Source organism: Rana temporaria, chromosome 2 (assembly GCF_905171775.1).
Source record: "Rana temporaria chromosome 2, aRanTem1.1, whole genome shotgun sequence".
In the NCBI taxonomy this organism is placed as follows: Eukaryota; Metazoa; Chordata; class Amphibia; order Anura; family Ranidae; genus Rana; species Rana temporaria.
In genome coordinates this window covers 534,172,061-534,197,198 of record NC_053490.1, presented here as the reverse complement: position 1 = coordinate 534,197,198, position 25,138 = coordinate 534,172,061, and the positions used below count along the sequence as shown (strand labels likewise).

Below are 25,138 nucleotides of genomic sequence, written 5' to 3'. Positions count from 1 at the left end.
ACGCCGCCCCCGTGTGAAATGGGCCTAAGTGGTTAAACTTCCTGCATTTACACACATAAGTGTTATCCCTTTGATCTAAGAAGGAAGAGTTACAATGTTTCTACTTGTCTACCAGCACTGACAATGTTGTTAAAAACTTGGCAGACTGCCAGAGTGAGCAGAGAACTCTCTACACTTGTTACATGAAAGGCACGGGGCGCACCCCAAACCAGCCCCTGTAAATGATAGTATAGGGCAGTATAGTGGCAGGTTAGGGTAGTATAGAGTGGTATAGTGGCAGGTTGGTGTAGTGGGGTGGTATAGGACAGGTTAAGGTGGTATAGGGCATGTTGGGGTGATATAGGGTAGTTTGGGGTGGTATAGGGCAAGTTAGGGTTGCATAGGGCAGGTTGGGGTGGTATAGGGCAAGTTAGGGTGGTACAGGGCAGGTTGGGGTGGTATAGTGCAAGTTAGGGTGGCATAGGGCAAGTTGGGATGGAATGGGAAAGGTTGGGGTGGTACAGGGCATGTTAGGGTGGCATTGGGCAGGTTGGGGTGGTATAGGGAAAGTTATGGTGGCATAGGACAGATTCGGGTGGTACAGGGCAAGTTAGGGTGGCACAGGGCAAGTTGGGGTGGCATGGGAAAGTTTGGGGTGTTACAGGGCAGGCTGGGGTGGTACAGAGCAGGCTGTGGTGGCACAGGGCAGGCTGGGTGGTACAGGGCAGGCTGGGGTGGTACAGGGCATGCTGGGACGGTACAGGGCTGTTTAGGGGGTACAGGGCAGGCTGGGGTGGTATAGGGCTGTTTGGGGTGGTACAGGGCAGGCTGGGGTGGTACAAGGCAGGCTGGGTGATACAGGGCAGGCTGGGGTGGCACAGAGCAGGCTGGGGTGGCACAGAGCAGGCTGGGGTGGTACAGGGCAGGCTGGGATTGCACAGGGCAGGCTGATCATGTCAGCTAAAAATAAATAAATTAAAAAACGGGATGGTGTCACCCCTCTAGCGGGTGTCACCCGGTGCGGACCGCACCCCCCTAGCAACGCCTCTGGATTTTTTAACAATTAATTGTGCAGCTCTAATACACACACACACACACACACACACTCACACACAGACAAACCTGATTTCCTTTTATGAAGAGGTATGTAAGACCCTGGACAGAGGCGTGGCTGTGGACGTGATATATTTGGATTTTGCAAAAGCGTTGGATACAGTTCCGCACACACGGCTCATGTGTAAGGTAAGGTCTACAGGATTGGATATATCAGTTTGTAAATGGATAGAAAACTAAAAGACAGAATTCAGAGAGCCGTGGTTAATGATTCTTACTCTGAATGGTCGAAGGTTATCAGCGGTGTACCCCAAGGTTCAGTGCTGGGACCCTTACTTTTCAATATATTTATAAATGATATTGGGTCTGAGATCAAAAGTAACATTTCTGTCTTTGCAGATGACACCAAGCTATGCAGTGGAATAACGTCCTTACAGGATGTCTCCAATTTACAAGCCGACCTCAATGCTCTGTCTAATTGGGCGACTAAGTGGCAGATGAGGTTTAATGTAGATAAATGTAAAGTTATGCACTTGGGGGCTAAGAATATGCATGCATCATACATACTAGGGGGAGTACAACTGGGGGGATCTGTAGTGGAGAAGGATCTGGGGGTCTTGGTAGATCATAAGCTCAACAATAACATGCAATGCCAAGCTGCGGTTTCCAAAGCGAGCAAAGTCCTTTCTTGTATAAGAGAGGTATGGACTCCAGAGACAGAGATATAATTTTGCCCCCCCCCTGTACAAATCATTAGTAAGACCTCATCTGGAATATGCAGTTCAGTTTTGGGCCCCAGTTCTCAAAAAGGATATCGGAGAACTAGAGAAAGTGCAGAGAAGGGCAACCAAACTGATAAGAGGCATGGAGGAGCTCAGCTATGAGGAAAGATTAGAGGAACTGAATTTATTCACTCTTGAGAAGAGGAGAATAAGGGGGGATATGAGCAACATGTACAAATATATAAGGGGTCCATACAGTGAACTTGGTGTTGAGTTATTCACTTTACGGTCAACACTGAGGACAAGGGGGCACTCTCTACGTCTAGAGGAAAAGAGATTTCACCTCCAAATACGGAAAGGTTTCTTCACAGTAAGAGCTGTGAAAATGTGGAACAGACTCCCTCCAGAGGTGGTTCTGGCCAGCTCAGTAGATTGCTTTAAGAAAGGTCTGGATTCTTTCCTAAATGTACATAAAATAACTGAGTACTAAGATTTGTAGGTAAAGTTGATCCGGGGAAAATACGATTGCCTCTCGGGGGATCAGGAAGGAATTTTTTCCCCTGCTGTAGCAAATTGGATCATGCTCTGCTGGGGTTTTTTGCCTTCCTCTGGATCAACTGTGGGTATGGAGTTGGGTGTATGGGATTGTATTGTGTTTTTTATTTTGTTTGTTTATTTTTTGTGGTTGAACTTGTGTCTTTTTTCAACCTGACTAACTATGTAACTATGTAACTCTGTGTATTACCATATTTTGTAAAAAGTGAAAACATTTCATAAATATGGCGCACAATTTGCTTACAGTGTAATGTATGGAGTAGGAGAACATTAATGTGAGTTGCATTCACTATACACACAGCTGTAAGTTATATTCTCCATACCACTCCGTTATCTGTGTATTAGACAAACCACATCACTCAGTTTTGGACAATGCACTGTGCTATATATGCTCCTTACCTTTCCACTCTGAACATTATGTTGTATGTAATATACTCCATATGTCTTCCCTCTATACACTGTGCTGTCTAATATAAATGCCATAACTCTCCCAACTTTGCCATAGGCTACAGTATATATTCCATACATCTCTACTCTGTACACTATGCTGTATGATATATACTCTATACCTCTCCACTGTGCTGTACCTTATACAGTGGGACCTCAGACTGCGAGTAAATCGGTTAACGACCATTTCGCATTACAAGCACTGTATTTAGAAAAATCCTAACTCGGTTTGCGTGTGTTGTCTTGAGATGGGGGGGGGGCGCGGTTTGGAGATGCTCGGAAAGGCTCAGAAATACTACGTTCTCAAGCCATTCAGAGGTTTCCTCGGGCCTTTCCGGCTGTTTCCGAGGCTCTCTGACGCCCCCCCGCCTCTGGCCACATGCGGTATTGCATGCCATTGAGGTCAATGCGGAACAAATTATTTTTGTTTCCATTGACTTCAATGGGGAAACGCGTTTTGATATGCAAGTACTTTGGATTCTCCTGGAACGGATTATGCTCGTAATCTGAGGTTCCACTGTATACTTTATTACCTGTCTACAAGGTTATAAGTAGGGTTGTCCCGATACCGATACTAGTATCGGTATCGGGACCGATTCCGAGTATTTGCGGGAGTACTCGTACTCCCGCAAATACCCCCGATACCCAAATAGATAACTTCCCCCCGAGTCCCCCCCTCCCGCCGTCGCGCCGCATCCCGCCGCCGTTACGCCGCATCCCCGCTACCGCCGACTGTGTAATACGGGCAGGGAACATTTCAGCTTTGAATCGCTGTAATGAGCCGCGCCGCGTATAGACACTCCCCCTTGCTCGGGTGAACTGTCTAATCCCGAGCGAGGGGGAGTGTCTTTACGCAGCGCGGCTCATTACAGCTATTCAAAGCTGTAATGTTCCCGCGGTGCGTATTACCCAGTCGGCGGCAGCGGGGATGCAGGTAAGGGGAGACATGGCTGGATATGGGGGGGGAGACATGGCTGCATGGGGGGGAGACATCCAAATACAAGTGCTAGGCTGATTCCTTCAACATATCATTCCATTTATCTCTATTGGGAACCTGAGATAAAGGTGAAAATAAATATACAATTGATGCCAGGTCCTTGAATTGTAGGAAGTGTTAATCAGCAATCTGCTACACTCTCAGCATCGCTTTCCACGTTCAACGCCGCTTATTTTTCTTGCCAAAACACTGAAACAAGTGACATCAATTAAAGCGGTTGTAAACCGCATATATAATTTTTTTTTCTTTTTACCTGCAAGGCAAAATGCATAATCAGCTAGTATGCACCGCCGCTCCAGCGCTGTGATTGGCTGGAGCGGCGATGACGTCACTCCCGCGCATGCGCGCGGGAGATTTCAAATCGGCAAGGTCCGGCGGCTGCCGGATCTTCCGCCGTGGATCCCCCCTGCGCATGCGCCGCCCGCATTGCGAGGGGAATATCTCCTAAACCGTACAGGTGTAAAGAAGTTATAAGGCGCTGCTGGCACCAAAAAGAGGGGGCAAGCTAATAGAATGACAGACAGCCTTTGATAAATCTCTACTAATTACCCTTCTTAAAGCGGTTGTAAACCTTAAATTTGCACTTTTACCTACAGGTAAGCCTATAACAAGGCTTACCTGTAGGTAAAAGTGCAAATTTAAGGTTTACAACCGCTTTAAGAAGGGTAATTAGTAGAGATTTATCAAAGGCTGTCTGTCATTCTATTAGCTTGCCCCCTCTTTTTGGTGCCAGCAGCGCCTTATAACTTCTTTACACTGGATTGGGAAAGGCAGGAGAGCTTATGGGGGGGGACATGGCTGCATATGGGGGGGGACATGGCTGCATATGGGGGGGGGGCATGGCTGCATATGGGGGGGGGACATGGCTGCATCTGGGGGGGACATGGCTGCATATGGGGGGGGACATGGCTGCATCTGAGGGGCACATGGCTGCATCTGTGGGGGGACATGGCTGCATTTGGGGACACATTTAAAAAAAAGTATCAGTATTTGGTATCGGCGGTACTCGTACTCAGTCCTAAAAAAGTGGTATGGGGACAACCCTAGTTATAAGTTATACACTCTTTGCCTCTCCATAATGTTTATTTTGTTACACATTATATACTCCGCACTAATCCACTTGTTCTCCGTTTTACCCTTTGGGGCCCACAATGGGGACACTATTCCCACACCCCTCCAGTGTTATACTGAGTAGGACAGATGGGTAGATATCAGTGGGGAATACTGGAAATCTGTTACATGAAGAACTCCTTTCCTCTCCTCCCTCATCCAGTATAATAGCCACACTTCTTCCCCCATAGAGTACAATGCAGTGTGTAGAGAAGTGTGATGCAGTACAAGGACTCTTACCCAGAACACGGATCTCTGTAGAGGATATTAGATATCCCGGAGCACAGTGACACCAGACCTTATATACACAGGAATCATCCCTCCTGGCATGTGTCAGCTTCCAGCAGCCGCTCCCTGTGTGCAGTTGGAGTCTGGAGTCATGTGATTTAGTGGCATTTATATAACAGAGATTTTCCAGCAATGTCTTCTCCTCCCATCCACAGTCTTTGAACAGTTCCACAGTAACATCATCCTCAGGACACTTCATATTACAGTCAGTGATGTCTGATCCGCTCTGTATATACACCGTTCCTGATGACACCGATATGATCATCATACACAGGAGACCTGGGGGGAGAAGACACATCAGAAATGTCAGCAGAACTTTCATAGTGTCCCTGAATTCCAACTGCAATCTTTGGTGTAATGATTATGAACAGAGTCCCAGCAGAGAAGGAGGAAGATAAACACAACGATCGTCCCAAAGCCTCATCCGCTCCAGTTCTTTGTGTGTCCATTGTCACGGCCAACTGAGGACTACCGATCACTGATAGACTCATAGGCCTGGGCCCGGGTATGCTTAGGTGGATAGGGGCATTATATTCTAAACCCTCGGCACAGGTAAGATTGAACGGAACCATTTCAGATAGATCTCCACTCTTTAACCGCTTAAGGACCCCTTCACGCCCATATACGTCGGCAGAATGACGCGGCTGGGCACATCCACGTACATGTACGTGGCTCTTTAGGCCCAGCCGTGGGGTCGTGCACGTGACCCGATCCGAAGCTCCGTGACCGTGGCCGCGGGACTCGCGGACCCGATCGCCGCTGGATTTCCGCGATCGGTCCCCGGAGCTGAAGAACGGGGAGAGCGGTGTGTAAACACAGCTTCCCCCTTCTTCACTGTGGCTCCGTCATCGATCGTGTGTTCCCTTTTATGGGGAACCACAATCGATGATGTCACACCTACAGCCACACCCCCCTACAGTTAGAAACACAGATGAGGTCATACATAACCCCTTCAGCGACCCCTTGTGGTTAACTCCCAAACTGCAATTGTCATTTTCACAGTAAACAATGCATTTTAAATGCATTTTTTGCTGTGAAAATGACAATGATCTCAAAAATGTGTCAAAATTGTCCGAAGTGTCCGCCATAATGTCGCAGTCACGAAAAAAATCGCTGATCGCCGACATTAGTAGTAAAAAAACAATTATAAAAAATGCAATATAACTATCCCCTTTTTTGTAAACGCTATAAATTTTGCGCAAACCAATCGATAAACGCTTATTGCAATTTTTTTACCAAAAATAGGTAGAAGAATACGTATCGGCCTAAACTGAGGAAAAAAAATAATGTTTTATATATTTTTGGGGGATATTTATTATAGAAAAAGGTAAAAAATATAGAATTTTTTTCAAAACTGTCGCTCTATTTTTGTTTAAAGCGCAAAAAATAAAAACCGCAGAGGTGATCAAATACCACCAAAAGAAAGCTCTATTTGTGGGGGGAAAAAAGGACGCCAATTTTGTTTGGGAGCCACGTCGCACGACCGCGCAATTGTCAGTTAAAGTGACGCAGTGCCGAATCGCAAAAACTGGCCGGGTCCTTTAGCTGCTTAAAGGTCCGGGTCTTAAGTGGTTAATGGAACTCAACAGGGATGCCCACTATCACCACTCCTCTTTGTACCATTGCTATCAACGATATGGACAAATCAAGAGATTGAGGGAGTAGAAGTAGACGGAAGGGGACATAAGAGCTCTTCTTTTGCGGACGATATGATGCTCTATGTATCTAATCCAAGGCAGACAATGCCAAAGATTTTGGCGGAATTCGAGAGATCCGGTGAGATCTCAAATCTAAAAATGAATAGAGAGAAGACAGAGATACTGAGCATATCTATGAATTGTGGTGGAAAGTTTGAACTTCATATTTTATATGTTTTACTGGATTGATTCAAGTTTGTGATCTCAGCTGTCCTTTAAAAAAATGACATCCCCCTTATAACTACATTAACCAAAGTGTCCTTTTGTTCTGAAGGGAAGCTGAAAAGCTCACAGCAGGGGCCCTTAGCCTACTAGTGTGATAAATAGTCAAACTACACATCAAAGGATTTTGTGAAACACCAAAGACTGTTTTTTGGTGTGTGCTAGAAACATTTCTTGAAGGCTTGAAAATGTGACCAATCAGATACTGATTGGTACTCCCGACCAATGGATATCTAGGCATGAGATTCAACCAATCTGGTTGTAAGGCAATTTTACACCAATAGCATCCTAAGGGTTTTGAAGCCTGGAGGAGGGAGGGGTAGAGCAGGCCAGGGGACCTTAAAGGTCAGAGAGGAAGCTCTCAGAGCTCTCTTGCCCTGAAGATGTGGACCTAACAGCATGGTGATGTATCCTCTCTGCCCCTTTCCCCCTCTCTCCCTCTCTGTCTCTCTCTGGCTCTCTCTACAACTTAGCATTACTTATTGTTGAATCCTCTATAGCCATATTATCGTGTATGATGTCTTGACCAAGCAGACTGAAGCATGATGGATGAGCTGACCCAGGCGTGGTGATATAACCCCTTCTCCCCTTCTCTCCCCCTCTCTCTCTCTCCTTCTCCCTCTCTCCCTTCTCTCTCATCTCTCTCTCTCTCTCCCCCTATTTTAAGATAGGGCCTAAGATTAATCTCTGTAACTTTTCCTGTCCTATGACTTGTCATTTCTTACTGATGTATCCATTTTAGCCGTCTTACTGTTTGTATAATTGTGTGCCTTGGATATCATCTAAGTTTTAAAGGTGTTATCGGTTATGTTATGGTTGAAAAATATTGGAGTAATACAAGTTTCTTCTCTGTATCAATAAATGTAATATTTTTCTCTTTTTCGCAGCGCTATGCTTTGTTTTTAATTTTATATAGACAAAAAGGTTTTCATTGCTTATTTTAATTATTTACGTGCGATATTAATATTTCGATGAATCGCTGATTTTTAATTATGTACGTGCGTTATTAATAATTCTATAACAAATGGTCCCCCGTGTGAAAGGAGAGTTTAAAGTTTGGATGAATATGATTTCTGGTATGGTAGACAGAGCTGAGTTAAGAGTTTTTTTGTTTTAACCCATCTGAATGCCTAACAACAAACTAACTTTTCAGAACTTAACTTTGTCTTTTTGTCTATGCGAATGTGTTTATGAGACTGATTTTGAATAATGTAGATATATATAGAATGAAATTGCAGCAGCGTGTCAGTGCGGATAATAAGGATTCTGTTTGGAATCTTGAAGACAGTGGCCAGAAATTCGGAAGGGACTTGCGACGGCGCACCGAAAGGTGCGCAGCCGTGGGTCCTAATCCGAGCCGTCGTATCTATGCGCCTGATTCTTAGAATCGTTCACGCATAGATATCCATTAGATCCGACAGGCGTAGGTCTCTTACACCGTCGGATCGTAACTGCATATTTTTTTCTGACCACTAGGTGGCGCTTCCGTCGAATTCCACGCTAAGTGTGCAGATTGGCTGGATACGCGAATTCCCGAGCGTACGCCCAGCCGACGCAGTAAAGTTACGTTGGGCTTTTCCCGGCGTATAGTTGCCCCTGCTATATGAGGCATAAGTGCGGCGTACCAAGGTTGGGTATGGCTGTCGTTCCCGCGTCGAAATTTGAAAGGGTTACGTAGTTTGCGTAGGTCGACCGTGGGTGGGGCTGGACATCATTTACGTTCACGTCGAAATCAATGACGTCCTGGCGGCGTGCTTTGGAGCGATGCACACTGGGGGGTTCCACGGACGGCGCATGCGCCGTTCGGCAAAAAGGTCAATCACATCGGGTCACAGTAGATTTACAAAAAAAAAAACACGCCCCCCTGATCCAAATTTGAATTAGGCGGGCTTGCGCCGGCTGATTCGCGCTACACCGCCGCAACTTACGGAGCTAGTGCTTTGAGAACACAGAGCTTGCCCGTCTGGGTTGCAGAGGCGTAGCGTAGAGCGGATACGTTACACCCGCACAAATTTACCCCGCTGACTGTGAATCTGGCCCAGTGTGCCTCTAGGCAGTTGACCTTTTGAATGAGATTAGGCCAATCTTTGTGAGTGAAACACACCTATGCTTTTGTAAATAAACAGTGGGGCGATGGCGCCGCTATAATGATTAATATTCAATAAGGTGTGGGTGTAGTGGTTATTAAACCTATGTGACTCAGTTGGTGAACCTACACCAATAGTTGGTGTCCAAGAAACCTCCACGTTAGTAGGAGAAATAGATGAATGAATAAAGTCAGGACCCTGTGCAGGCCAGCAAAGAGAAGTGACTTGTGATAAAAAAAAAAAAATTAAAATTAGAAATAAAGCAGTTCAAATCAATATCCAGCAGCAGCGCTGCAAACCCCTGGTTTGGAAAAAGATAAAAGCTGTGTAGGATGACTCGATCAGATGTAGCTTAGGTATGTGCTCCAATCACCAAAAAAGCATTCACCACGTGGGGGGATATAGGGTCCCCTTCGGGGGAAACACTCACCAGATGGTTTCTTTACACTCGCATTTCCATATAAATCACCTCACGTATCACCTTCAGATGTTTGGAAACTGCATACCCCTCTCCTATCTTGATCACCGTTATTGTATTCACTTCCCAGGTGTAGTGTCCGCAGATGTATGAGGAAATGAAAAAAACCATATGGTGCAATATCGTTTTTGAATATTTAATGTTAACCCAAAAACAGATATACAATGGTCCCCTCATAAAAACATGCGTACCAGAAAATAAATTAAGTCAGGCACATAAATACATGTGGATGTTTCTTTAGCATTTCTCACTGTTAGGTGTGGACCCCTGAAGACCGCTCTGGAGACTTTCCTGTGGCTGTCACTTCCTGGTTTCTCACTCAGTGGAACGCATACGTCACTTCCGGTCGGGTGCTGGATAGCAGTGCTCTGACGTTTCGTCCGTTCGGACTTTTTCCAAGAGCGTGCTATTCCTCTGCACCCGCCGGAGTTATATTGCGTGGTGCTACACGCCCACCTGTGACGATGCTATAGACGGGAATGACCCTCCATCCATGCATCACTCAATCCTCACTCCGAGCGCCGCGCTAAGCCACGCCCCCCGGAGAGGAGGAGATCACTGGGTCTTTTTTTGTACTCCGCTCGCTGACATACACTGTTGCCACCATAGGACTGTCAGATGAGTATGCGTCCGCGCGCGGCCATACATGCACTATTAAATTCATATTTGGGCTCTGTACCTGTGAAAGATGTGATATATGTATATAGCCGAGTGGTCTGAAGTGTTACTTCTTACACTAGTATATGTTGATAAACACATATTGTAGCCCATGCATTGTGCTATACTAGGATCAATATATCCTTTGTGTCACAACACAATGTGCTTCAATTTTAATGGGTCTATACATGAGTGGCTGACTGGCGCGTTCATAGACATTGGTTCTTACACACTCCGCAGAGCCAATGTCCATTAAGAAAAAAACAGAGAATATATAAACTGGGTGTTAAACTTGAGTAAATCTAGGACACTGTGTGTCTATAAATAAATATATACATCACACGTGTGTAAAACCACCCAAAATACACACTTATATATAACCATAAAATGCATTCATATTAAAATTAGAATATATAAAAAATCTTACTATAAAAATATATAAAAAATATTATAGAACAGATTTTAAAATATATAAGAGAACAAAGAACACAGAATATATAGAAATGTAGAAAAAATAGAAATATAAATATATATATATATATTGGAGATATATGAAGATCCAATGAGTTTCTCTTTTGGACAACTCGCGTACTCTGTGGGAGCCCCTCCAATGTGCTTCAACTTGTTCAATGCCCCAGAATTCCAGGCCCGATGGGTCTTGATTGTGTTTGATTTTGAAATGGAGGGATACATTATGATCAACATTTCCCAGGTAGATGTTCTTTATGTGTTCCCCTATCCGAATTTTTAGTTTCCTTTTTGTGCGACCAATATAGAGTAAACCACATGGGCACCTTAACGCATATACAACATGAGTACTGTTGCAGGTGATAAATTGTTTTATTTCAAAATCTTGCTCGTTCGACGGTGATGTAAAGTGATCCAAATTTCTCTGTAATTTTCTCACCTCTTTGCAAGGCTTGCATTTTCTGCACGAGAAAAATCCATTCTTATTCCAAAAGAGAAACTCATTGGATCTTCCTTACTGACGTCTTAGTGCCTAAAGGACTCAATGTGGAACTCGATATCAACTGTTTCATTAGTGATACCTAATAATGACCATCAGAACTAGGGCCTCAATGCCAGCTTAAGTAATATGATCAAAATAATAAAGGGGTCACGCAATACATATGCTATCAAGAAAAGATTAGTATAAATATTATCCACACCCATCTAACAAATAACAAAATATGACCACCATTGTACAAGGGCTGGTATTCAATCATCCATCAGAAATGGCCCCTGGGGGGTAAAGAAAACCAAGCTCATCACACTAATATGTGAGATAATACACGGTTGAGTGATCCCAAACACATTGGAAAATAGGTCTCTTCCCCCATCAACTTATGTGATCAGGGTTGCGATGTGGACTTTGATATTTGCACAATACATCTTATCTAATCCCCATTAATATAGCTTTGCACACTGCATATAACGATTTACCCATGTCTCTATGATGACATAGGAATATATATATATATTTATATTTATATTTTTTCTACATTTCTATATATTCTGTGTTCTTTGTTCTCTTATATATTTTAAAATCTGTTCTATAATATTTTTTATATATTTTTATAGTAAGATTTTTTATATATTCTAATTTTAATATGAATGCATTTTATGGTTATATATAAGTGTGTATTTTGGGTGGTTTTACACACGTGTGATGTATATATTTATTTATAGACACACAGTGTCCTAGATTTACTCAAGTTTAACACCCAGTTTATATATTCTCTGTTTTTTTCTTAATGGACATTGGCTCTGCGGAGTGTGTAAGAACCAATGTCTATGAACGCGCCAGTCAGCCACTCATGTATAGACCCATTAAAATTGAAGCACATTGTGTTGTGACACAAAGGATATATTGATCCTAGTATAGCACAATGCATGGGCTACAATATGTGTTTATCAACATATACTAGTGTAAGAAGTAACACTTCAGACCACTCGGCTATATACATATATCACATCTTTCACAGGTACAGAGCCCAAATATGAATTTAATAGTGCATGTATGGCCGCGCGCGGACGCATACTCATCTGACAGTCCTATGGTGGCAACAGTGTATGTCAGCGAGCGGAGTACAAAAAAAGACCCAGTGATCTCCTCCTCTCCGGGGGGCGTGGCTTAGCGCGGCGCTCGGAGTGAGGATTGAGTGATGCATGGATGGAGGGTCATTCCCGTCTATAGCATCGTCACAGGTGGGCGTGTAGCACCACGCAATATAACTCCGGCGGGTGCAGAGGAATAGCACGCTCTTGGAAAAAGTCCGAACGGACGAAACGTCAGAGCGCTGCTATCCAGCACCCGACCGGAAGTGACGTATGCGTTCCACTGAGTGAGAAACCAGGAAGTGACAGCCACAGGAAAGTCTCCAGAGCGGTCTTCAGGGGTCCACACCTAACAGTGAGAAATGCTAAAGAAACATCCACATGTATTTATGTGCCTGACTTAATTTATTTTCTGGTACGCATGTTTTTATGAGGGGACCATTGTATATCTGTTTTTGGGTTAACATTAAATATTCAAAAACGATATTGCACCATATGGTTTTTTTCATTTCCTCATACATCTGCGGACACTACACCTGGGAAGTGAATACAATAACGGTGATCAAGATAGGAGAGGGGTATGCAGTTTCCAAACATCTGAAGGTGATACGTGAGGTGATTTATATGGAAATGCGAGTGTAAAGAAACCATCTGGTGAGTGTTTCCCCCGAAGGGGACCCTATATCCCCCCACGTGGTGAATGCTTTTTTGGTGATTGGAGCACATACCTAAGCTACATCTGATCGAGTCATCCTACACAGCTTTTATCTTTTTCCAAACCAGGGGTTTGCAGCGCTGCTGCAGGACTATTTACATGCCCTGTGCGGGCTGTTTTTATTTTTCTGCTTTTATCAAGTGACATTTATTTTAAGCAGCTGCTTTTATTTTATTTTTTTTTTTTTTTTTTCATTATTTTTTCATTATTTTTTCATTTTTTTATTTTTTCATTATTTATTGTGTTTTAATCGTGATATATTTTTTATTGCTTGGACTTTGTTGTTTACTCCTAAAGCGCAGGGTTGTACTATCAATAGAGGGCCACCAATCAGTACTATTTTTTATACAAATCAATATCCAGGTTGAGGCCTCTAGGAACTAGAGACCCCAACCTGTGTATCCAACGGGTCTCATTTTGTGAGACCTGGATCTTTTTGTTGCCCCCCCGCCAGTGGTCTTTAATAATGTCAACCCCATAGAACGTGAGGCAGGATGGATCCTTATGATGTTTTTCCTCAAAATGTCTAGAGAGACTATGTTTTGGGAATCCATTACGTATGTTTTGGATGTGCTCACGTGTTCTTACACGTAAGGGTCTGGTGGTACGACCCACATACTGGAGTCGGCAGCGGCACTCTATGACGTAGGTCACATGGGTGCTATTACAAGTAATACGTTATTTTATCTGAAATTCTCTATTATAGACATGGGACTTGAATGTGGTTTTTCTCCGAGGCTGGGGTTTATTTGTTTTGCACGGTAGGCATCTCTGGCATCTGTAGAATCCTTCAAGTTCTGGACAAATATTCACTTCCCTGGGAGGATCAAGTACATTGTGGACAAGGTGTGTTCGTAGTGTTGGTGCTCTACGGTAAATGAATCTGGGTCGTAATGGCAATAACGCTGCTAAAGTTCTGTCCTCTTTCAAAATGGGCCAATACTTTTTGAAGATCTTTTCCAATTGTTGGTATTGGTTGCTGTATACTGTGATAAAGGCCAGATCCATGGTAGGTGCTTAATGAAGCTTTTTCTTGTTGAGCAAAGCTTCCCTATCCATCTCACAAATGTTAATTTTCAGTTTCGTCAGCGCCTATGCTTTTGGGCTGCGTTTCCACTGGTGCAACTCCAATGTCGCCTGATTCAGGGTGCGATTTGGAAATGCAGCTTTAGTGCGACTGTGGTGTGGCTTTGAATGCGTTTTTTGATCCAGAGGTCGCATCAAAATGGTGCAGGTACCTTTATCGGTCGCTGCAGCATTGAGCCACATAGATTGCAGTGGGTGCTACTGAAATCAATGGGCTGCGAGTTGTAATGCGACTTTGGGTCCAAAGTCGCATGGCAAATCGCATCAGTGGAAACGGAGACTAAAATCACACTGAATTATCTCTATGTGTGTGAATCTATTCCTCTGTTTAAACAAATAACTGGGGATGGTAAGCGGTGTAATTGAATCTGGAAACACTGGCTATATTGTAACTGAAAAAATCATAGTGTAATTAGGTGTTCGTCAGTTAAAATTGCCTCCTGTAGTACAAGCCATCATAGGGTCTAGTCAGGCTTAACGCTTGGGAAGCCCTGTGGTACAGTAAGCATTTCTTTTAGAATACTTTGGAAAGGTTAAACCGTTTGGTTTGGAAAATCTAATTTTTTGAAAGACTATAATCAGTACAGGGATTGTTCTGGCAAGTAGTGAAAAAAAAAATCGGTAAAGGTGGCAGGTGCAAGCCCTGTCAACCCAATCATGTCAAAGTGTAGCTAGCTTTGGAATAAGCGACCCAAAAGGGTTGCGGGATCAGCTCAAAGTCCGTCGTCCGTAAAAAGATGGGAAATCAAATCGCTTCAAAACGGAATTCTGACCGTGGGGAACCTTACCACTTGACTCCGAGGGAAGAAATGATAGATAAATATGGACCTTGGGTTGGGAAATATAGAAATGATGGGAATCGCTAGACTGGAAACGGTATTTTTAAGAGAAATGCAAGATGCTTGGAGGGCAGGGATGGTAGGATAACAGAACTGATGAGGTGAGTATTTTTAATAGGGAATCCACATCCCCAGAGAAGTGATGAACAGAGGTTATGGGTTTAAGTAGGATATAGAACATGTGGATCTGTGTAAGGTCTTGAGGTCATATTTGACCTAGCTAAACGTGTTGTGCGGAAATGTGTGAGATCCTTCTATTCTGTGAGAGTGTGTGACGTGTGCTCTCAGCTGCTGACTCAGTGCTGACAACCCAAATAACCCCCCTTCTATTCTGTGAGAGTGTGTGAACAACAAAAACTCATGCAAATTGAGTGAGCCGATTGAAAAATAAAACAAAAAAGTAAAATGCCTCATATATGTGTGTGTGTATGTATGTATATATGTGTGTATATGTGTATATTTTTGTATTAACGGTAATCTTTGTTTCCATAGAAGAAACTTTTTGAAGTTTTCCAATGTACTCAGAATAGGTGAAGTATGACTGTCTTGCAAGACAAAAGGGAAACTTATAAAAAATGTGTTTGTTTTAAAACTGCTCATTTTTAACCATGGTGAATACATTTTTTAGGGGGGAATTATTGGTATACCATAACACAAAAATCCATATGGCATTAAAGCGGGAGTTCACCCGAAAAACAATTTTTAACATTAGATTGAGGCTCGTTTTGTGAAGGGGAATCGGGTGTTTTTTTTAAATCGAAGCTGTACTTACCGTTTTAGAGAGCGATCTTCTCCGCCGCTTCCGGGTATGGGCTGCGGGACTGGGCGTTCCTATTTGATTGACAGGCTTCCGACGGTCGCATCCATCGCGTCACGAGTAGCCGAAAGAAGCCGAACGTCTGTGCGGCTCTATACGGCGCCTGCGCACCGACGTTCGGCTGCTTTCGGAAAATCGTGACGCGCTGTATGCGACCGTCGGAAGCCTGTCAATCAAATAGGAACGCCCAGTCCCGCAGCCCATACCCGGATGCGGCGGAGAAGATCGCTCTCTAAAACTGTAAGTACTGCTTCGATTTTAAAAAAAACGCCCGATTCCCCTTGACAAAATGAGCATCAATCTAATGTTAAAAATTTAGTTTTTGGGTGAACCTCCACTTTAATATGTATTATAGTAATACATATTGATGAAAAGTTGAACTCAACAATTTTTGGTATTTTAAAAGAAAGTGCACGGTTTATGTAATATAATGTAATGTATATGTGTGTTTCATATGCTAATGTCTTGTTACAGGTATATAACGATTGTTTTTTGTTTCCAGGTTAAGAAAAAATTGAATGTTTATTACTAACTTTTATTTTGTGTTTTATCCCTCAGAATCGATAACTGGGTTTTTCAGGATTTCAGAATAAGAGGAAATCTTTATGTTGGTTAGTCGGTCAGGTTTCACAAGGTTTAGGTTTTCATGACCATTATCTAGTTGGAACGTCTAGTGGTCAGTCCATTTGGCTATGTTTTTGGACCACCTAGTGGGGGTTACATGTGCTGATCCACTGAATAGCAGAACCAACTAACTGAGGTCCGCGTATTAGTTTTTTATGAAAAATTGAGTAAGACTGCAAGGGATAATTGGCACTCTAACACATATATTAGGCTAAGTAGCGTTCAGGGGTACCACACTTAGTGGTAAAAGGGTTTTGGGGTAGTCTCCAGAGGTTGAAATGGATCGGCCATAGATCCGTGGCATATCTGTTTTCTTATTACCGAAGATCAGCCATGCTGACACATGTAGTTCCATAGATCTAATAGGTAAAAGCCTGATGCTACTTTGGCTAGACTTGTGTTTTAGGACTGCTTAAACTCCCCCCCGCTGTTAAGCCTGGCTGTACAAGGTTGCATTGCCTCAGGCTAAGGTATGCTAATGTCCCTAGCTATCTGTATGTCCCCAAATGAAGTTCACAGCGGTTTCCTTTCGTGTCACCATGCGACACTTATTTTTTTTCTCTCCTAGAGTTTTTATTTTTGTCAGTTGTGGTGGCTAGTTGTTACCAATTGCCTAATGAATAGCTGTGTGTGTCCAGGCACACTGGTCGGCTCGTGTATCCCCTACTGTTCAGTGATCCCGGTGCCTCAGTGCTACAAGGGAATTTTCTTAGTCTATTGGTCAGCACCCGTTGCCTTAAGCTGGATACACATTATGCAATTCTTGTTTTCCAGTTTCTTTTAGATTTACCGGCAGACATGTAGTACGAGGGCCTGCCTGGTGGCATACAAGTTGAAAGTGCATAGGTCTGGCCTCGTATTGTATAGTTTTAGGGTTGAGTCTGGAGAAAAGGCGTGCAGGAAGATTGTATGGGGTGATACCAGCTCTTGGCTGTTCCAGAGAGAGAGAGAGAGAGAGAGAGAGACTTGTAAAGCGCAACACATGCGAACTGAATCGCCTCTGGGCGCTGTATCCATTTCATGGGTAAGGAACCCCTTGACCTCAGAAGAGATGGGTTTTAATCTTTCTCCTGAAGGCCAAGTGGTCCGACTCCAGTCGGATGGTGGTTGGTAGTGCATTCCACAGGCGAGGTCCCTGGACTGCAAATCTTCGATCTCCTTTGGACTTGTATCTGGCCTTGGGTATCTGGAGGAGGTTTTGATTGGTGGATCGCAGAATGCGATTGGGGTTATGGGCTTTTATTTTTTCGCATAGATATTGGGGGGCGTTGCCTTGAATACACTTATGTATTAGACAGAGTGCCTTGAAAGTGATTCTGTCTTTTACTGGCAACTAATGAAGGGATCTCAGTGAAGGTGAGATTGATTCCCATGTTTTTTTCCCAGTCACTAGTCGAGCGGCCGTATTTTGAACGACTTGCAGACGAGTGATTTGTTATTTGGGGAGTCCTAGATAGAGGGCATTTGCGTAGTCGAGTCTGGAATTGATGATTGTTCCCACCACGACTGCAATGTCCTCTTTCGGGATAAAGGGCGTGAGTCTGCGTAGTAGGCGCAGCAGATGGTGGGATCCGCTGACTACTGACCCTATTTGTGCATCCATTGTCATCTAGGTATCAAAAATGACTCCGAGACTTTTGACTTTGGTGCTAGGGGTGATAGTTTTACCCAGAATGGGTGGGGGAGTCCATGTTGAAGCGGGGTGATTTTTCCGGTTAGCGTGAAACAGGAGAAGTTCTGTTTTCGAACCATTGAGTTTAAGATAACTGTTTGTCATCCAGTTATCTATTAAAGTGAGGCATTTCTCTAGTCCAAGAGAATGATCCTTTTTGTTGCAAATGCGGAAATACAGTTGTGTGTCGTCTGCATAGGAGTGGTAAAGTAACTTCTGGTTACTGATGATTTCAAAGAGAGGGCGAAGATAGATATTAAACAATACGGGCGATAAGGGAGATCCCTGAGGGACTCCGCATGACACCGTACGTTTTTCAGAAGTGAAAGACCCCAGTTTCACTATTTGTGATCGGTTTTCCAAGAAGGAGGAGAGCCAAGGTAAAACACATTCAGCGACTCCGGCTACTTCAGCTAGCCTAGCCAGTAGTAGTCCATGGTCTACAGTGTCAAAAGCCGCGCTTAGGTCCAGCAGTATCAGGAGACAAGATTCTCCTTCGTCTGCGGCCTCTAGAGCGTCATCCCATATTTTAAGCAGCGCCGTTTCTGTTCCGTGACCCGGACGGAAGCCTGATTGAAACGGATCGAGTAATTTATGGGTGTCTAAATGCAGTTGCAGCTGTTGTACAACTACTTTCTCCATTACCTTGGAGAAGACATTCAGAGCTGTTATGGGCCTCCGGTTGTTTGGGTCTTTGGGGTCAAGGGTAGTTTTTTTTAGAATTGGTTTTATTGTACCTTGTTTTAGCAAGGTGGGCACCATGCCCTCCTTGAATGATTGGTTAATGAGCTGCGTGATAGCTGGTGCCAGTATATCGGCACTTTCTTTCAGCAGTTTAGTGGGGATGATATCATTGGGTGCTGTGATATTACGCAGAGTCCCGATGATGTTTTTAGTGGCATCAATGGAAATGGGTTTTAGAGTGAACTTTGGTGGTTGCGACGGATTTATGTGGGTATTAGGTTTGTGATTTGGGGGGGAGTTGGTGACGGTTCCATTTTGCTGAATACTTTCACGGATTTTTCCAATTTTATTAATGAAATAATCCGATAATTCGTTTGAATTCTTGTGAATCAGAATTGGGGGCCTCTAAACAAGCTGGATTCATAGTCTGAGTGACCAGCTTGAAGAGTTCTCGGGGGCGGTTAAGGGCATTTGCGATGATGTTGGAGAAATGATTTTTTTTTGCCGTGAAGATTTCTTTGTGATATTTCTTTGTTATTATCTTGTAAATGGTGTGGTTTTTATCTGAAGAGCACCTTTTCCACGCAGCTTCTGCTCTTCTACGCTCTTGCTTTAGCAACGTCAGCTGGTCATTAAACCAGCTGGAGTTGTTTTTCCGGATGCAAGTTTTGCGTTTTGGTGCTACTAAGTCAGCTGACTGTAGTAGCGCCTTGTTGATGGCGTCAAGTGTTTCTGTGGCTGTTTGTTTTTGTTGGGTTGTTTTTATTTTGTTCCCTAGTGTTGTTTTGAAGAGTTCCGAGTGGAGCTTCTTCGGAGATCTAGTCCAGTGAGTTGTCACCGGTTTTGTCGTTTTTTTTGGGCTGGCATTTTTGGTGATTGTGAAATTGATGGCATGGTGATCGGTCCATGGTTGCAGCTCATTTCCCAGGACGTCAATTTCCAAATCTTGTTTGAAAATGAGATCGAGCGTATGGCCTGAGGCATGAGTGGGGCCTTGTATTAGTTGCTGCAGACCTAATCCTTCCAGATGGTCGATGCAGGCGTCGGCTACGGGGTCCAGCGAGGAGTTGGCCCAGAGGTTAAATTCCCCAAGCACCAAAAGGTGTTTGATGTTTAGGGTATATGTGGAGATGAATTCAGTCAATGACGTGAGAAGGTGCGTTTTTGGGCCTGGTGGTCTATAGCAAAGTAGCATATGGACCGTATCTTGGGGATTTGTTTGCAGCTGCAGAGTGAGGGTTTCCATGAATGGAAGCGAGTTTTGAAGGACTGGTTTGGTGATCGAGAGGTGAGTCTTGTGGATCACCGCCAGGCCCCCCCCTCTTTGCCCCACTCTGTTTTGCATTTGAATGCGATAATTTGCTGGCACCAATTCTGCTAGAATGGTGTTGCAGTCGGCTGTCAGCCAGCTTTCTGTGATGAAGAGGCAGTCTAGATCGTGTTGAAGGATGAAATCATAGATTTCTTGTCGGTGTTTTACTGCCGATCTTGTGTTGACCAAAGCGCAAATTATGCGCTTGGGCTGGGGTACCTGCGCGTAGTTTTTGACTGTTGATCGTCGATTGATTCTCAACAGTCGCTCATTCCTTAGAGCTTTTTTGGTGACAACTGGGAGTATAGAGGCAAATGGTTTTAGTTCCCGAATGGTTTCTGCAGAGTATTTTAGGTAACCCATGGTCGCAGAAAAAAACGCAGGGAAGTAATGTTGATTGGGGGGTCTTATATGGTGATGGGTGGAAGACTGTCCAAGTGAGCCGTCACTCGTTGAGTCTTCTCTCCCCGATTGGTCCAGAGGAAGGCGAAAAACCCCAGGTGTGCTGTGCCAATCTGCAGCGATCGGGGGAAAAAATTCCTTCCTGACCCCTTAACGGCGATCGGTGTAACCCTGGATCAATTGGCTAGGGGGGTGTGGGAGTCCTGTTTTTTTGTGCTGTGTCTGCAGCAGCCGAGAGCTGGGAGGACCCTGCCTGGCTGCACTATCCCTGGGGAGAGCCGACTCGTTTGAGAGCGTCCTGCTCTCACTATCCCTGGGGTGAGCAGACTAAGATGAGAGCGTCTGCTGCACCGCTGAATCTATATATCAAGAGTTCCAACTTTATTAGCTGCAAGCTTGTTCTGGATCACTGATTGAAAAAAATAATGAAGACTCCTGTCTTACCTCCTGTTTCAAACTCCTGGTTTTTAACTCAGGCACTTTTGATCAAAGAATGCACTTCTGGTCAGAGAGTCCACATGTGAAGCCACCATCAACTGGGAGCCAGCTCCTCTGGGAGCTTGTACAGCCACTTTATACTCACCTGTGAAGACCTGTGAACAAACACACACCTGTGAACAATTAAACCCTCCCCTTAATTAGCAGAAAGGAAAAAGAAAAAAAAGCTGTTTAAAAAGTGTCAGAGAAAAAGAGGGGGAAAAAAATCTGCAAGCAGAAGCAGATGATAGCCAACTCCTGGTTTTTAACTCAGGCACTTTTGATCAAAGAATGCACTTCTGGTCAGAGTGTCCACATGTGAAGCCACCATCAACTGGGAGCCAGGGGCCCTCACTTCCGATATATATGTGGGCATGCAGTATTCTCCTCGGTTAATATCCATAGGTGTCTGTCATGAATATGCAACAAGTCTGTCTGCTTACCTGATCTCCATGTGTTCATTAGAGGCTGACCCTGCTCTGGTTCCCCTTTTTATCACTTCCTCTTCCTGTATGGCTCCACCCTAGTCCATCCCAGGAAGCCTATATTAACCGCTGCTCTGCAGGTCTGCAGTGCTGTTTAACAGTGTTCCTATGCTTAGTTCCTGTCTGCAGTATAGTTGCTAGTTCCTGTTTGCAGAGTGCTTCGTTCATCTTCCGTGTACCGTTTTGGCTTGTTCCCGACTTCCTTGTCTGCCTGTGCCCCTGACTATTTGCATGTCCCACGGTTATCCTTGTCTGCCTGTTGCCCTGACCTCGGTTTGCCCATCACCACTGTTTGTCCTGCTGACTGCTTCCCTTTTCTCCCTGCGGAGTGTGACTTGAGGAATCTCGGGGATGCGACCTGGACCCAGTTGCGGCCAAGACCATCCTTACCTTAAAAGGCTCTGGTGAATACAAAACTGGGTCTTAGACTCCGCGCCCTGGGTGATCTTAGGTTCACGCTTCGTCTCTGCTAGCAGTAGTCGGCCATAGGATTCACCACCCTGTGGTGCATCCCTGACCCCAACGGGGTGCACTTGTCACCTGGCTACGGGTGACCTGACAGTGTCCTTTCTGTCCTAGATTACTTGTGTACCTTAACTGGTGGTCTGTGACTTGCATGCCAAGAAGATCAGTGCCCCAGGGTGGCACTAGACTCCTGTCTTTCATGGGAGTCCTGTCTGAATGGTGAAGGCAGTTTGTTTTGTAGGGGTGAAGGATAACATAGTCTAATTACTGAATTGATAGAGGAGGGAGAAAGTGTGCAGCCTCTATGAGGGATCGGGTGTACCTGGTGGCAGGTGGTTTTCAATCCGGGTATCCAGACTATTGCCCATACTAAAGAGAGGCTCAATGGCGACTGTCTTTGGAGCGGGAGGTGGGTCATTGGGTACCGTAATCACTATAGAGCTGGAGATAATCAGGAACACATTGGGAGGCCCTGGGCTACATATCAGGGAAGGGTTAGGTAAATCCAACTCGTTCTATTCTCATCCCTAAGGGCAGGGACGGAACTTTGTGCATATATCACGGTCAATTTGGGTACTATCCTATCAGACTCTACTGGGTTACACCCTGGAGTCCATCCTGGTCTGAGGGTTGTGAGTCCAGACAGGAATTGAAAGAAATGTTGGAATGGGTGACTAGTATGACATAAATGTATGTGGTGCAGGTACGCAGGAGACTGGCACCTAGGCATAATAGGGTGTCTGTTGGCCAAACTAGAGGGTGCCAGGTGATACATCAATGGGGTGAAAACTTCCTCGTAGAGGCTGTGTCTCAAGCTTAGCAGTCCTATAAAGAAGCTTTCAGTTACTGGACATGGGAGAGGTACACCTAGTTGATGTCTCACCTGAGAGGTTGAATCCCTGCACGAGTAATGCCAGTAACTACATACAGGAACATGCCCTGTTAAATAAAGGGAATACACGCGGGCAAACAGGGTACAGTATGCCTGCATCACATGGCGCTGCAGCATCTCACAGTGGTTGATGAGACTATTACCCTGTATGTGCTGAGTATACACTGAATCAAGTGATTATTAAGTGACCAGTGGCTTTCTCCCAGAGACGTGCAGACACAGCATAAGGTTCACACAGGACGCTTATTTCAGAGGAGTAACCCAACAGAGGAGGGGTGTATTCAGCACTATATAGGGGGAATAGGAGCTGGGATGGGTGTTAGTAATAGAATGGAAGGCGGTCTCCTGAGGAACAGATCCGCAGCCATGGCTTCAGACAATAAGCACGGCTCTGTTGCTCAGAGAGATTGGTGACAGTTGTGACAACATGCAACAAAGTTACATGAAAACCCAGTTTAATATGGCTCACGATTTTATCAACCATGTTAAGAGGTTGGAAGAGAGTGTGATAGGTTATAGGACAAAGATATGTCATTGGCTCTGGCGTACATGCAGGGGCAGGTGGAGTTATTGACCAGTATCAGGCTGATTGTACAAATCTCTGTATGATGGGCGGTAGCCTGAGGAGTTAGCATCACCACTCAGTAAGACTTAGACAAAACTCGTCGCTTACCCTAATCCAAAATGGTAGTCAAATGCCGGGATGGGCTGTACTGGTTTGGATTGTGAGAGATGAGGTGCTGTATGATCCCATATACGGAAGTGCAGACTCGGTCTGTAGATATGTTGGCATCAATGAGCTTACTGACTGGGGATTCTATCTTGGTGCATTTGGGGCTAAGTGACCCACATGTGATCAGAGGGTACGGAAGCTAAGAGCAGGTTGATATTTCCCCCTGTCAGAAGTGTGACCACGATGTCTTTTGCATTCCAGGTCAATACACGGTGGTGAATGAGGAATGTTGGGAAGGTATTTCACTGTGGGTTCTGGATGGGGAGATCATTACGGGGGAGGAAACACCTAGGTATAATTTAGGACATGGGCGAGTTTTGTTTCTTTGTCCTAGAGGATACCGATGGGGTGTTAGGCATGGAACTAGGGTGTTCCTTGGACCTACCAGGTGGTAGTGGGGCAAGGGTATTGGTGCTGGTATCAAATGTCCAATGATGCCCTATATTCTGCCTACGGGTTGAACTGTACTCAACGGGGTACATTACCTCAGGGAGTCTACTGTACATCTTCGCCGGTCCTGGGAATAGATATAGCCGGGACACAAGGACGTACCCCTGTTACCCCAAAGAAAAGGCTTGATATCAAACCTGACACCCCCATACATCTACAGAAACTTCCTCTGGGATTTGGGGCTGAGTTAAAAGCTTGGCTGGTAGATTTTGAACAACAGGATGAAATATTAAATGTGCTAAGAGATACTGAGAAAGAAGACACTATACGACTCACCCATGATCAAAATAAGTTGATCCATGTATCCCACGCTTTAGAGACAGACGCTAAGATTTCCTGGTGGGAGAGTATATTTGGGTATAGTCCTAACGCTTCAGCTTTCCTAGACATTTTGCTCCACCCTGTTGTTGTCCTAATCTGTGTAGCGTTATTGCACTCCCTGATGCAAGTAATGATGGGCATTACTATCAGGAGAATGAACGCCAAAATTATGAGAATGTGCACCTCAACGAGGTATCTTCTCTCAAGGAACAGAAAAGCCACGAACTCAGAAACAAATTTCTGAAGAAGCCTGTTCCAATCCAGACCAGTACAAATGTACTGTTTTTTTTAATACTCCTAGTTTAAATTTTTATCATGTTCGTGTAATTTTTTTATTTCTATTTTTATTCATTTTTTATCCGTTACAATTTTTTTACTTTTCCTTTTTATACATTTTTTAAAATTTGTGTAAAAGTTATTTTTATTCATTTTTTTTCTCTCTGTTTTATTTACATTTTTATTCATTTTTTAATCAATTTTCTCATTTCTAATTTTTTATTTTTGTCTTTGTCAGTTTTATTTTTTTAATAGTGAAAAAATTCGATGCGCTACTGTGAGTATACAGTTATGATAATAAAGTGGTGATTGTATAATATGTGAAGTGTATCTGAGGCAGCTATATCTAAAAGTGTTCACATAACACAAAAATCAAATCTACATATATAAGTGATAAGCGCTTCAAATGAGTGACTAGAATCACAACAAAGGATAATATCAATAATATGTGCACAAACACAATAAGTGACTGGACTGGTGTTGGTTTGTTTTCACCAACACCAGTCCAGTCACTTATTGTGTTTGTGCACATATTATT

The 25,138-nt window shown here is 44.1% G+C and overlaps 1 protein-coding gene across 1 annotated transcript in view; it reads right to left on the bottom strand.

Annotated features, from left to right (window-relative positions):
• Positions 1–25,138, bottom strand: part of LOC120928076 — a 203,399-nt gene that overhangs the window by 2,746 nt on the left and 175,515 nt on the right. Inside the window, exon 2 of the mRNA XM_040339165.1 lies at positions 5,104–5,430. Coding sequence (XP_040195099.1) covers positions 5,104–5,430 — 327 coding nt within the window. The remainder of the gene's footprint in view (positions 1–5,103; positions 5,431–25,138) is intronic.